Below are 13,186 nucleotides of genomic sequence, written 5' to 3'. Positions count from 1 at the left end.
AGAATTGAACACACTTAGAAAACACAAAACCATAAGCTTATAACAAGATCACACATTGGTGCTGGCAGATCTGCCTTCTCCAAGAGGCCATCTTTCACAAGCTCCTCCAAGGAAATAAGGAGAGTGTTTCCACAGTTGGCATCCTGAAGCATTAGATAGAGAGATCTTCAGGTGCAAAACAATCTCGAAGGATGATTTCCAATTTTGTTTTTTAACATTATGCGCTTGAGAGACCACGGTATACACAATGGAATTTGATATGGCCAATACCTGACCAGCATAGGGAGACCCATCTTCACCAGATTTGCGACCAGGAGGTACTAAGGGAAGAACCTGATAAATTGTGTAGAATCATCAAAAATATAGCAAGTCATAAGATTTTAAAAACACCAATAAAAACTCGACACTATTGTGCCAGCTTATGAAAACAGAGAGATATCAATCAAACCCAGACATTGCATGCATCTTATTTGTGGTTGCAAGATATGTGTATGCTTGCCTGTGTGTGCACAAATGATCATGTATGTATACTCATACATATACATAGACAGGCTCTTTTTCACAAAACTAACCACATTCTCGGATGTGTGTAATTGCACCCAAAATTATGAACTCAGACGCAGTTTTCTAAACTCAATGTCATGTGCATGCTCATTTAGGGATGCCCATGCACATGTCCTACAAGTGCAACCGCCTTCTAGGTAGGATCAGAGGCCGTGTTTGGGCCAATGGACTGCAGTTTTGGGTAGCCGGATACCAAACAACAGTGCCCAAGGACCAATCCATGTGGACAGCTTTTGGATACATTGTATTTAGTCATGCACAATTGGCCAACCCTTGCATGTTTAGCCACTAAGGGCAAAGTTGACGGTCATTGCAAGGCATCCTAGAAGCAGAGTTGGAAACCAAGTCTAAGGGCAACACAACCGACACTAGGGATCGTCACACTTGTAGTCTTCTTCTAAGTTCGTCATAGGCACGCAAGTGGAGGACAACCCGCCTTGCACTGCATGGTAGATATGCACGACAAATCTTAGTGTAGATCTCGGAACTCCTTGTATATATTCATGTTTTGGTAATATCCAATAGTTTGGGTCTCTTTGGTCTATTTTGTGTTTTGCTAAGTAGGATTAGCATTAATCACGATCAGCTTCCACAAGCATGCAACAAATGGGGGTGTCATGTGCACACCTTCATCGGGTACCCGTCGACATGCATCTTCCTTGCAACCGCCTACTAAAGGGTAAGTTTAGAGAGCGTATATAAAATAATTTCCGGTTTACATGGTTCTGGTAATATAATTCTTGGTTCATGCAAAGCTTTGATTGGTTGCTTGGTGATTGGCACTCCTGCTATCACCTCATGTTTTGAAAGGATTACACAAGTTTTCAGTCCAGCAGATTGGAGAAGTATAGGTAGCCCAAAATAGGCACCCAAAAGAGCCCAGGACATGCACCAATAGTTTGGACATTTGTTGGGCACAATATGAGCATGTTTAATGACATTTCTGATGATATTTGGGGACCAAAAAAGGACTGGCCAACTAGCATATGACCTGCCATAAAAATCCCTATATAAAAGAAGGTCAAGGTTCATAACTCATCAGCATTCAACAATTAAATAACAGTCCTTAGTTTTGGATCAACAAAAGGGAGCCCCATGATGGCAGACTGCAACACATGGAGCAGCTGGTTTAGACATTGGCATGCAGAGAAGTTATTGCGCAGCATTCAAATGTCCATTCTACTTCAATTATAAACAACCATTATATATACATCATGTTACGAGTAAGTTAACTAAAGAGTCTCTCTATTTTACTTCTCTCAACTTCTCTGTGTCATCATTGCACATGTGACTTAGTGTTAATCTCTATAGCTTAGTATTAATCATCATTGATTACACTTCCGCATATTTAACACGTTACATTGGTATCAGAGTATCTAGGTTCGTTCTAGATAGCGTTTTGGCATTAGGGTTTTCAAGAAGTGCATGCAACAAATTAAAGTCTACGTTTTTGCATCAGCAACCGGTTTGTGCTTTTACATCTGTAGACAATTTATTGCATGTACCTTAAGGCTTTCTATAGGCACATCGAGTTTAGTGTTAGTTTTCATTGCTAGCATTAGGAAGTCGCATAATTTGCATATATGCACTATGACAGCGGCTTGCACACTAGACTATTGTCACGTTCACACTATGGGAATCAAGCATCCCATGGCTATGGAAGAGCTATGGAGGATGGAAGATCTTCCTGTTGAAGATGTGTGTGAGTAGGAGATGAAGCTTGAGGGGAAGAGGAGACGGACCTCAAGCCATGATAATGAAGTACAAGGGTTAGAGGGAGAGAGAGAGAGAGAACCGCAAAGCTCAAGTATGAGAGAGAGATTGCACAACTTGATGGTACTCGTAATGTAAGAATGAACGACCAAATTACATGCTTTTATAGGCACAAAGGCCTTATCTTTTGACCCTAAATAAGAGGGTGTTCACACCACTAAGGGCACTTGACTAGACTCTAGACCAACTTCAAAATACCCAACAAACCCCCCTTCGGAGTGATGGTGGAGTTGCATGCATAACCTTCAATCGTCGTGTACACCAACACAAGCAAAGACAAGACACGGACCCCACAACTCGCTCAAAGGCTCATAAACATGGTTCAAATGCTAAAAGTGTGGCTCAGAGGTTCATAAAGCATGGCTCAGAGGTCAAGTCTTGCCCGAGGTAAATGAGACCTTTATAGAAACAATGCGTTACAAAATACAAAATATATAACTCGGATTTTGGGGGACACCCCGGGCGGAGAACCCTAGACTCAAAACATAAAAAACTAAAGATTGAGGAAACTTCCCCCCTTGATGCCGATGAAGATCCTTTTTCGTGTTGTTTCCAAGATTCCAACACTTGGTGGGTAAGTGTGGAACGAGTACTTGTAAGGAGTAGAAGCTTCATGAGGACGCTTGTAACGGAAGGGCAGCTATAACTCAGAAATCTTATCAATCATGAATACTTATTACTGATAAAAAACATGAACATGCCACATGAGATAGAAGAAGACAACTCTGAGCACAGTACACCACACTAGGGGCCAGAAGATGGGCTACCCCCCCCCTCCCCCCCCCCCTCCTTTATGGTTAGATTACCAAAAAGGAGTCTGCTTCTTCGGTTACAACCTTGCGGGTGCCCAGGGATCCTCCACTGGCTAGCACCTGATTCTTCTAGCACAAAATGAAAACAAAAACAAATCATATGCTGAAATCGGTGTTCCTTCACAGAAAAGGAGAGCTTTCCTGGCTTAAAGCATATGCAAGACAACCATGGACAGCCCACAACATTCCACATCAGCCTAGGACAGCCCTGTAAAGCCATCTTCAACCCTGTCAAGCCATAGAGCAAATCGACCAGCCACGAAGAGGCTGAACCAGAAATCGATCAGCTCTCAGAAGTCTCAGAAGAAGTCAGAGGTTTACTTGCCAGAAGATAACCGAAGAAGTCGGAGGTTTACTTGCCGGAAGATAACCGGCCAGCAGAGAGAGAGAAGTCCTCACACAAGTCAACCAGCTTCTACTGCCCACAGATGAGTCGGCCAGCAGCTTTTCAAGGCCTGTTATCAGCCGGCCAGCACAAAGAAAAGCTCCAAACAATCGACCAGCACATAGAAGAGATTCGATCCTTGCAGCCAGCCGTTTTTTCTCTTCAAAACCAGTCGACCACTTCCCCCAACCACCAAGAAAGCACGCAAGCAGCCCAAAACATGGCTTCCTCCAGGAATAGAGCTTCTCCTCCAAAAATATCACAAACGTGTGCTTTTTAGGTCCATGAAGGGGCGCCTACAAGTAATCAGCCCATAAGTTTGTCCAGCACCCATCCTTTGGCCACCACATGTATTAAAATAGTCCTCCCCAGTGTGTACACCTATAAGTTGGCTCGGTCACTTATAAGTGACCGAGCCAACTTATAAGTGAATGTGAACCTGCATCAATAAGAATTAGTATGTGAAATCATAAAGCTGTAAATTGAGTTTGCATGGACACTTACGACCTCTCAAACACATGTAGACCACCTATCAATCCAAAACAGGTGTGCACATACACGTCCACAGGGTGCCCAGGCATCCCCGGCCCAATGGACAAACACATGCAGTAATCTCAAGCATTGTCCAAGCAAACAAGACAAGTCATCCAAAGATAAAATTGAGGTCATGCACACACATGAGTGCAACTAGACTAGAAGAAACACCTATCTGCTCAGTTGTATCAAGTAAAGTGTTAAGGGATCCAAAATCCTTCCGGAATCTTCCCAAAACATAAGTACAGATAATCACCAAGATAGCTAGTCCAAGGAAATCACATCATGTCAAGCTCCATGAGCCATACATGTACTGCCATGTCAGGCTGCACAAACACACCATGTCAGGCTCCACAAGCCATACATGTATGTCATGTCAGGCTCCATATGCCACACATGAACAAAAGAAAATAGAAGCAATGAGGAATTTTGTGACATTCCCTCCGGCTTCTAAGCAATTGACCGCAACTAAAAAGCTTCCAAATAGGCCGTCAAAAGTTTCGGATAATCCTGAAAATAATCCTCGTCCATCCATTTCGCCTCCATAGCCGAATAGTTTTTAAGTTTCACAAGATACCTACGTACTAGCTTGCCTCCCGCATGCTTACGCTCCTTGTGAAAAACTATCGGCTCAGGTTGCAATACCTCCTCAAGCTCATCCACCTCTAGTGGATCTTCCAAAACTGGTGATTCCACATAAGGCCTTAGCAAGCTGACATGAAATGCATTATGTATTTTCCAGTGATCAAGTAATACCAATCTATAAGCCACTTCATTTATCTTCTGTAAGATCTGGAATGGTCCATAATACCTGTTCGAAAGCTTAGGATACTCGCCCTCTTTACCTGGCCTCTTCCGAAGACGTGCTTTCTCGAACTTAAGTAACACCCAATCACCTTCGTTGAAAACAACCTCTCGCCTTCTTCTTCATCATCTGCAAGGAAAGATGATACATCAGTAAATCTCGTGCAGGATGAGTGGACTTTCATTACTTGCAGTTATGATACATCATTGGAACATATGTCTCTCAGTGTCAATGAAAGACACGACACATGGTACTTTGACAGTGGTGCTTCTAAACACATTACCTCATGGAGGGATTTGTTTAAGAAGCTTATGGCTGCCCCTGAAGGCAAGCGGGTAACATGTGCAAACAATTATCCAATTCAAGGTGTTGGTGAGGTGATCCCCACAACAGCAAATGGTGCAGACTTATGTCTTCCAGATGTATTGTAGTGGCAGTTTGATGCTATTGCAAAGGCATAAAATGGTACAGGATATGCCTCATGTAGAGCTACCACCAAAACATGTATATGAATGCACAGAAATGCAACAGCTTGTGCACAATGATGTGTGTGGTCCTATGCGGACACCATCTTTTGGAAAGCATCTATACTTCGTAACCTTTATCGATGACTACTCCAGATTTGCTTGGGTGTATCCCTTGAAGGCAAAATCTGATGTATTTACATGTTTTCAGCATTTTGTGGCACAAGCTGAAAATCAAACAGGTTGCAAAGTGCAGACCCTCCGTACAAATCGAGGGGGGGAATACATGTCCATTGCTTTCAAAGCATCTATGGCAGAAAAAGGCATAAAGCATCAACGCACAATGCCATTTTTTCCTTAGTAAAATGGTGTTGTTGAGAGAAAGAACAAGTCTTTGATGGAAATGGCTAGATGCATGGTTAAAGGCAAAGGCGTGCCTCACAAATTCTGGATGGAGGCAATAATGTGTGCTATACATGTGTTGAATAGATGCCCTAGCCCCTACCAAAGCATTGAAAACCATAACGCCATATGAGGCCTAGCATGAAAGAAAACCTAAAGTTGATCACTTTAGAGTTTTTGGATGTATAGCATATACATGTACCTCAACACTTGAGAGGTAAGCTTGATGACAAAGCAGCTAAGTGCATCTTTGTGGGTAATAGCAGTGACAATAAAGGCTACCGTCACACAGGATTTTGGACAATAGAGATGTTGTATTTGCTGAAAACTCAGACCAGCCATTGGCTGAATTTTTTGGACAGCCACCTTCAGGCCCACATAACATGTTTGACAGACTTGTCCCATTGGGAATCGATAGCACAACAGATCAGCCACCTTCAGGCCCACATAACATGTTTGACAGACTTGTCCCATTGGGAATCGATAGCACAACAGATCAGCCATCAACTTTGCCTAATGTTTAGCATTTGGGTGCTCAAAATCAGCCCATGAATGAGCTCGTTACACCTTAAAATGTGGAGGAAGCAGTGGAGCAAGAGCGGACAGCAACGGAGGAGGCTAGAATTGTGCCTCATTTGCTGCTCTGTACTTTACAGGAGAGCAAACTTTCAGCTCCACGTGGTAGCAGGACACGGCCTGGTTCACGTAATGCAAGAGAACACGTAGATGTTGCTTGCATGAATACACTTTGTGATGCAGATGAACCAAATTCATTTGAAGAGGCTCATGAGAATGAGCATTGGATGCAAGCCATGCAAAATGAGATGGATTCAATCCATAAAAACAGCACTTGGGATTTGGTAGACTTGCCTGCTGGCAAGAAGCCCATTGGCACAAAGTGGGTTTACAAGTTAAAAAGAAAGTCTAATGTTACCCTTGACAAGTACAAGGCCAAGCTAGTGGCCAAAGGATATGCCCAGCAAAAAGGCATTGATTATGATGAGACTTTCGCACCTACTTCTCGTATGGCCACATTTAGATGTGTTGTTGCATTGGCTGCCCATCATGGATGGAAAGTGCATCAGTTGGACATAAAATCAGCTTTTCTCAATGGGGATTTGCAGGAAGAAGTGTATGTAAATCAACCCATTGGTTTTGTGATGCACGGTCATGAAAACAAAGTATGCAAGCTTCGAAAAGCACTTTATGGTCTCAAACAAGCTCCTCGAGCTTGGTATGAGAAGATACATACTTATCTGACCACGCAGGGATTTCGCAATAGTCCAACGAAGAGCACCCTCTATGTGAAAGAGAATCACGACACTTTGATTATGCTCATTCTTTATGTGGATGACATGTTGCTAACTCGGAATGACATGGATAAAATTTCAGCATTCAAAGCTGAATTGCAAACGTCGTTTGAGATGACAGATTTGGGATTGTTGCATTATTATTTGGGCATACAATTTGTGCAGACAAATGTGGGGATTTATGTCCACCAATCAAAGTATATTCAAAAGCTGTTGCACAAATTTGGGTTTCAAGATTGTAAGCTCTACTCCGATGGAGCCAAGGCTCAAATTGAGCATGTATGATGTTGGAGAGCCTTTTGATATGAGTGTTTACAGCCAAGCAGTGGGCTGCCTCATATACTTATGCAACACACGCCCAGATATATTCAGTTTGGGGTTTCTCAGTGTAACAAATTTATGCACAGCCCAGGTACAAAGAATTGGCAAGCAGTGAAGCAGATCTTCCGGATCTTGCGTTGGTATATCCCAGGGGAGGCAGCTTGCAGTTACATGCTTACAGTGATTCCGACTGGGCTGGTGACTATGATACACGGCAATCCACCAGTGGGAATTGTTTTTTTTTTGGGCATTCATGCATATCATGGTTGAGCAAAAAGCAGCCCATTGTTGCCACATCTACTTGTGAGGCTGAGTACAAGGCAGCCTTTAGTAGGTTGTGTATGGCTAAGGAGATTGATGACTAATCTTCGTGAGTGTCAGCAAACACCCACCACCATACTCACTGACAGTTAGAGTGCTATAGCCGTGGCACGAAACCCAATGTTTTATGCACGTACTAAGCACATAGAGATTCATTATCATTATGTCAAGGAGAGGATTCATGCAGGAGAGATCTCATTATCTTACTGCTCTACACAGGACAATGTTGCAGATTTACGAAGGTGTTGTCTCGAGAGAAGTTTGAAGCTTTCCACAAAGCTTTAGGCTTACTCTCCTACAGTGAGTGATCTGCTTATACCTTGTATAGGTTCACATTGCCACTACGGGGGGGATTTATTGGCATATATGCTATGAGTTATGCCACATGCTATGAGGAGTGCCACATGTGAACATGGGCTAACCAAAGGCACTTTTCTCCCTTTGGGTTTTCCCCCTTGTAAAAGGACACCACATATTTTGTATTTTGATATTGTGGAGTCAACTCACTCACTCCACACATTGTATCTCTTCATCTTCTTAGAGCATCAATCACCAACCCTCTCTCCCTCTCTTGAGAGAGCTTGCTGCTGTGTACTTGTGTGTGTGTGTGTGTGTGTGTGTGTTTTTCTGTGAAACCCTAACCCACCAGCCTTTGCTTGTCAGCTACCTTTCTATACTTAGCTTGAGATCTTTCTATGGCTATCCGAACCTGTGCAAACGTAGTATCCAAATCTCGGACATACTCATCTTCTCTGCAAAGATTTCATCTTTCGTTCGTAAGATAGATGGTAGCACCACCTTGCCATAAACTATCTCAAACAGAGCTTTGTTAGTTGAAGAATGCACAATACTGTTGTATGCAAACTAAACCAAGGGCAAGTATTTCTCCCAATCTGTTTTCTGCTCAAATACATAACATTTGAGCAAATAAAGTACGGTTGAATTTGCGATTTCACTCTAACCATCCGTTTGAGGATGATAAGCTGATGAAAAATTCAACTTTGTGCCCATGTTATCAAACAATGGCTGCCAAAATAAACTAGTGGTCCGAGGATCTCTATCCTCCACAATAGATTTGGGCATGCCATGATGTTTGAAAATCTGAGCCACGAACAGCTTTGCCATGTGCTCTGGCTTGATTGTTTTTCTCACATGAATAAAGTGTGCCTATTTACTAAAGCGATCAATAATAGTCCATATAGCATCATTACGATATACACATCTCAGTAAATCCATAATGAAATCCATGGCAATGCTATCCCATGGTTCTTGTGGAATGGGTAAAGATTGAAGCAAACCAGGGGTCTTGTGCCTGTCAAATTTGACTTTCTGACACACCAAGCACTCATGAACATAAGTTTAAATATCCCTGCGTAAAGTTGGCCAAAAGAAATATCATTCCAAATCTTGTGTAGTAGCCAGAATGCTACGATGACCTGCATATGACACTCTTCCATAACCTTTTGGCACAACTCTTGGACCACACACAAATGCGGTTTTGCATAATTAGAAAACCATCTCGTATCGAATAAGATGGGACAACAATACCACCATTCAAATCAGCCCAAATAAGCGTCCAAAGAGTACATATCTCTCATCCCGAACAAGTCTTGACGACAGACGTTAGTCATTGCATTCACTAGAGGTCAACGTGACAAAGCATCCACTACCAGATTCTTCTTGCCGGGAGTATGCAAAATCTAAAAATCAAACATGGAAAAAAAATTTACCCACCTTAGATACTTCTATAAGAGTTTAGGCTGCGTGAGAAAGTGCCATAAACTCTAATGATCTATTTTAACCATAAATTCAACCCCCTAAAGGTAATGTTTCCATGTTTGTAGGGCATGAATAACGGCCAATAACTCTTTCTCATAAACCTACAAATACAATTATGCATGTTGTAGGCGGCGGCTTTCAAAGGCCACTGCATGCCCCTCACGATTAAAAACAGCCCCCAAACAATCTCCACATGCATCACACTTGATGACAAAGGGTCTACACAAGTCTGGAATAATAAAAATAGACCCTATGATAATGGCGTCCTTCAACTTTTGAAAAGCTACTCTTTCTGAATTAAACCAACGGAATACAGCTTCCTTCTTCATTAAATCATGCAACGGAGAAGCCAAGAAGCAAAGTGTTGAATAAATCAACGACAGTAAAAGAACATAGACCAATGAAACTTCCGACTTGAAGAACATTTTGAAGCTCTGGCCAGTCCTTAATAGCTTGAATCTTTGCAAGATCCATGCGTACACTCTTTTGAAACAATATGCCCCAAATAATGGATCTCTGACAAAAAGAATTCACTCTTATTCCATTGATGAAAAGCTTGTGTTTCCTAATCTCTTCAAACACAATGGCAAGATGTTCCTTATGCACAGCCTCACTCTTTGAAAGGATAATAATATCATCAATCATGCAACGGAGAAGCCAAGAAGCAAAGTGTCGAATAAATCGACGACAGTAAAAGAACATAGACCAATGAAACTCCTGACTACAAGAACATTTTGAAGCTCTAGCCAGTCCTTAATAGCTTGAATCTTTGCAGGATCCATGCGTACACCGTCTTTTGAAACAATATGCCCCAAATAATGGATCTCTGACAAAAAGAATACACTCTTATTTCCATTGATGAAAAGCTTGTGTTTCCTAATCTCTTCAAACACAATGGCAAGATGTTCCTTATGCACAGCCTCACTCTTTGAAAGGATAATAATATCATCAAAGAAAGTTCCTATGATCTTGCGGTGAGGTCTAAAAATTCTATCCATCATTCTGTTGAAAGTGGCGGGAGCATTTGTAAGACCAAATGGCACCACCAAATATTCATAGAGCCCAAAGGATGTCCTAAAAGCAGTTTTGTGTACATCTTGAGAGACCAATCTAATATGATGGTAGCCACTCTTAAGATCAATGCAACTAAAACATGCAGCTCTCTCAAGCTTATCAAGAATATCATCGATTCTAGAAATAGGAAACATGTTCTTGATCGTTATCTTGTGGAGGGCCCTGTAATCAACACACATTCTGTATGACCCATCCTTTTTTTTGCACAAGTAATACTAGAGAACAATAGGGCGAAGAACTTAGTCTAATCAACCCTTTCTCAAGAAGATCATTCACTTGAGTCATAATTTCCTCCTGTTAGGCAACACTTACCCTATAAGGAGGTTGGTTAGGAGGGAAGCTACCAGGGATTATGTCAATATTATTATCCTCTGGCCACTTTGGGGATACCTATATATATATATACATATATATGTATATATATATACATATATATATACATATATATGTATATATACATATGTATATATATACATATGTATATACATATATATGTATATATATATACATATATGCATATATATGTATATATATACACACATATACACACACACACACACACACACACATATAAATGTTCACACACACACACCTATATGTATATATATACACATATATACACACATATATGTGTATATATATACATATAGGTGTGTGTGTGTACATTTATATGTGTGTGTGTTTGTGTGTGTGTGTATACACACACACACACATATATGTGTATATATATACATATAGGTGTGTGTGTGTACATTTATATGTGTGTGTGTGTGTGTGTGTGTGTGTGTGTGTGTGTAAAACCTCTGTGTGAAACAATGGATGACTGGAGGCCTATCACTTTGATGCCTGTTATATATAAACTTATTGCTAAAATGCTGGTACACCGGATAAAGGATATCCTTCATGATGGACTTCATCCCAGGCAATATGGTTTTGTTCCAAGAAGGCATATACATGATAATATCTCCAATACTCTCATTGCAATGGAATATGCAAAATACTCTGCTCAAGATGTCTTGGTCATGCAGGTGGATGTGGCAAAGGCATTTGATACGGTGCAGTGGGATTATGTTTCTCAAATCATGTCTAAACTTGGTTTTGGGCCAAAGCTAGTTAATGTCATATACTGGCTTTACTCAGATTCCACTGCTCAATGTTTTATAGGGAAACATTTATCTGAGTCTTGGACTCTAGAACGATCAGTTCGACAGGGATGCCCTCTCAGTGCTCTGTTCTATGCTATTGCTTCGCATCCTTTGCTTCTTTACATGGATCATCTGGTTGATACTAGACAGTTAGAGGGGCTTCAGATTTCTGGTTCACGGCCTTTCATTGCACAGGCTTATGCAGATGATTCATTCTTCATGCCAAAGAACAGTCCTGTGGAGCTTCGTCTATTGATGGATACTCTTTCAGATTTTGGGTTGGCAGCTGGTTTAAAGATTAATTTTCAGAAATCGAAACTTTTACCTCTCAAGCATTGTGATTGGCATGCTATCCTGTGGCCTGGCCAGATTATTTATCCGGAAAGCATAGTAAGACACTTGGGCTATCCCATTGGCTGGAAAATCAGAAATAAGCAACAAATATCTTGGGTGCTAAACAAAATTAAGGACAAATTAGAATATTGGAAGATCTCCACTTGGCCATTACATGTACGGCTTCGAATTGTTCAGTCCATTGTTCTGGCTTATGTTCAATTCTACCTTCCTCTATTACATTGGTCATCTCGAGATCTTTCTTCTTTTATGTCTCAAGCCATGGAAATTTTTTGGAAAACTAAGCTTCATAAAAAAGCTTTAAGGCTGCTCAAAATGGACCTGCTTTGCTCGCCAAAAATGCATGGTGGTTTGAATATTATAAACATCAAATTTCATGTGCTGGCAAGAAAGATCACTATGCTCAAAACCTTCTTTCAGCAAGAACAGCCTTGGTCTATCATGTTGGCTATTCTGTGTGGTCGTATGCGCACCAATGCTTATGGTCACTGGTTGGTTGATCCATCCGAAGTAGTGCTTGGCAAATTTCAAGGTAAAATCCCTGGTTGTCCATTTTCTACTTCCTTGATTCAAGATTGGAAGAAAGTGCTCTCCCGCATCAAATGGTCTCCCCATCCTGCTTCTATAACTTCCTCGCTTCGAATGGAAAGCATACATTGGAGTGCTGTTTTTTACTCTCCCCTTGCTATACAACAACCAATCAGAGCTTACAATCTTATGAAATTGGGCATCCGCTTCATCGATGATGTAGTGGATACTACAGGGCAAATTCTTTCTTTTCCGGCAGCTTGCCAACAATACAATCTTGGGATGCATCATAGATCTATATGGAAAGTTATTGCAGATCTCTTACATCCTTTCATTCCGATTCCAACATTGGATGTAAGAGACAGGCTTCAAGATTGGCATCTTCAGTCTTCTGGCTCAAGATTATCCTCTCAATCTTTGCATCAGTTGACTTCTATACAGGCTTATCGATTGATATTACCTCCTCCATGGATTGCTCAACATGCTAATTCTCTTTGGCATCTGGATAAGTCTTTAGCTTGGTGGAAAGCAAAACTGACTTTGATATGGAAGTTGAAAATGCCACTTAAACAGAGACTCTTTCTCTGGAGATGCATTGTTGGTATTTTTCCAGTG

General features: G+C 41.3%; 1 protein-coding gene across 5 annotated transcripts in view; it reads right to left on the bottom strand.

Annotated features, from left to right (window-relative positions):
• Window positions 1–13,186, bottom strand: part of LOC147605466 (4-alpha-glucanotransferase DPE1, chloroplastic/amyloplastic-like) — a 69,688-nt gene that overhangs the window by 43,229 nt on the left and 13,273 nt on the right. For all 5 annotated transcript variants that reach the window (XM_086793381.1, XM_086793382.1, XM_086793380.1 and 2 more), the window contains exons 2-3: window positions 271–333; window positions 55–143 (exon numbers count right to left, since the gene is read on the bottom strand). In XM_086793381.1, the coding sequence (XP_086649507.1) occupies window positions 55–143; window positions 271–333 (152 nt within the window). The remainder of the gene's footprint in view (window positions 1–54; window positions 144–270; window positions 334–13,186) is intronic.

This window comes from Cibotium barometz, chromosome 59 (assembly GCF_041138505.1).
Source record: "Cibotium barometz isolate CiBa-2024 chromosome 59, ASM4113850v1, whole genome shotgun sequence".
In the NCBI taxonomy this organism is placed as follows: Eukaryota; Viridiplantae; Streptophyta; class Polypodiopsida; order Cyatheales; family Cibotiaceae; genus Cibotium; species Cibotium barometz.
The sequence above is the reverse complement of the archived record's forward strand: the minus strand, read 5'-3'. Positions and strand labels throughout refer to the sequence as shown.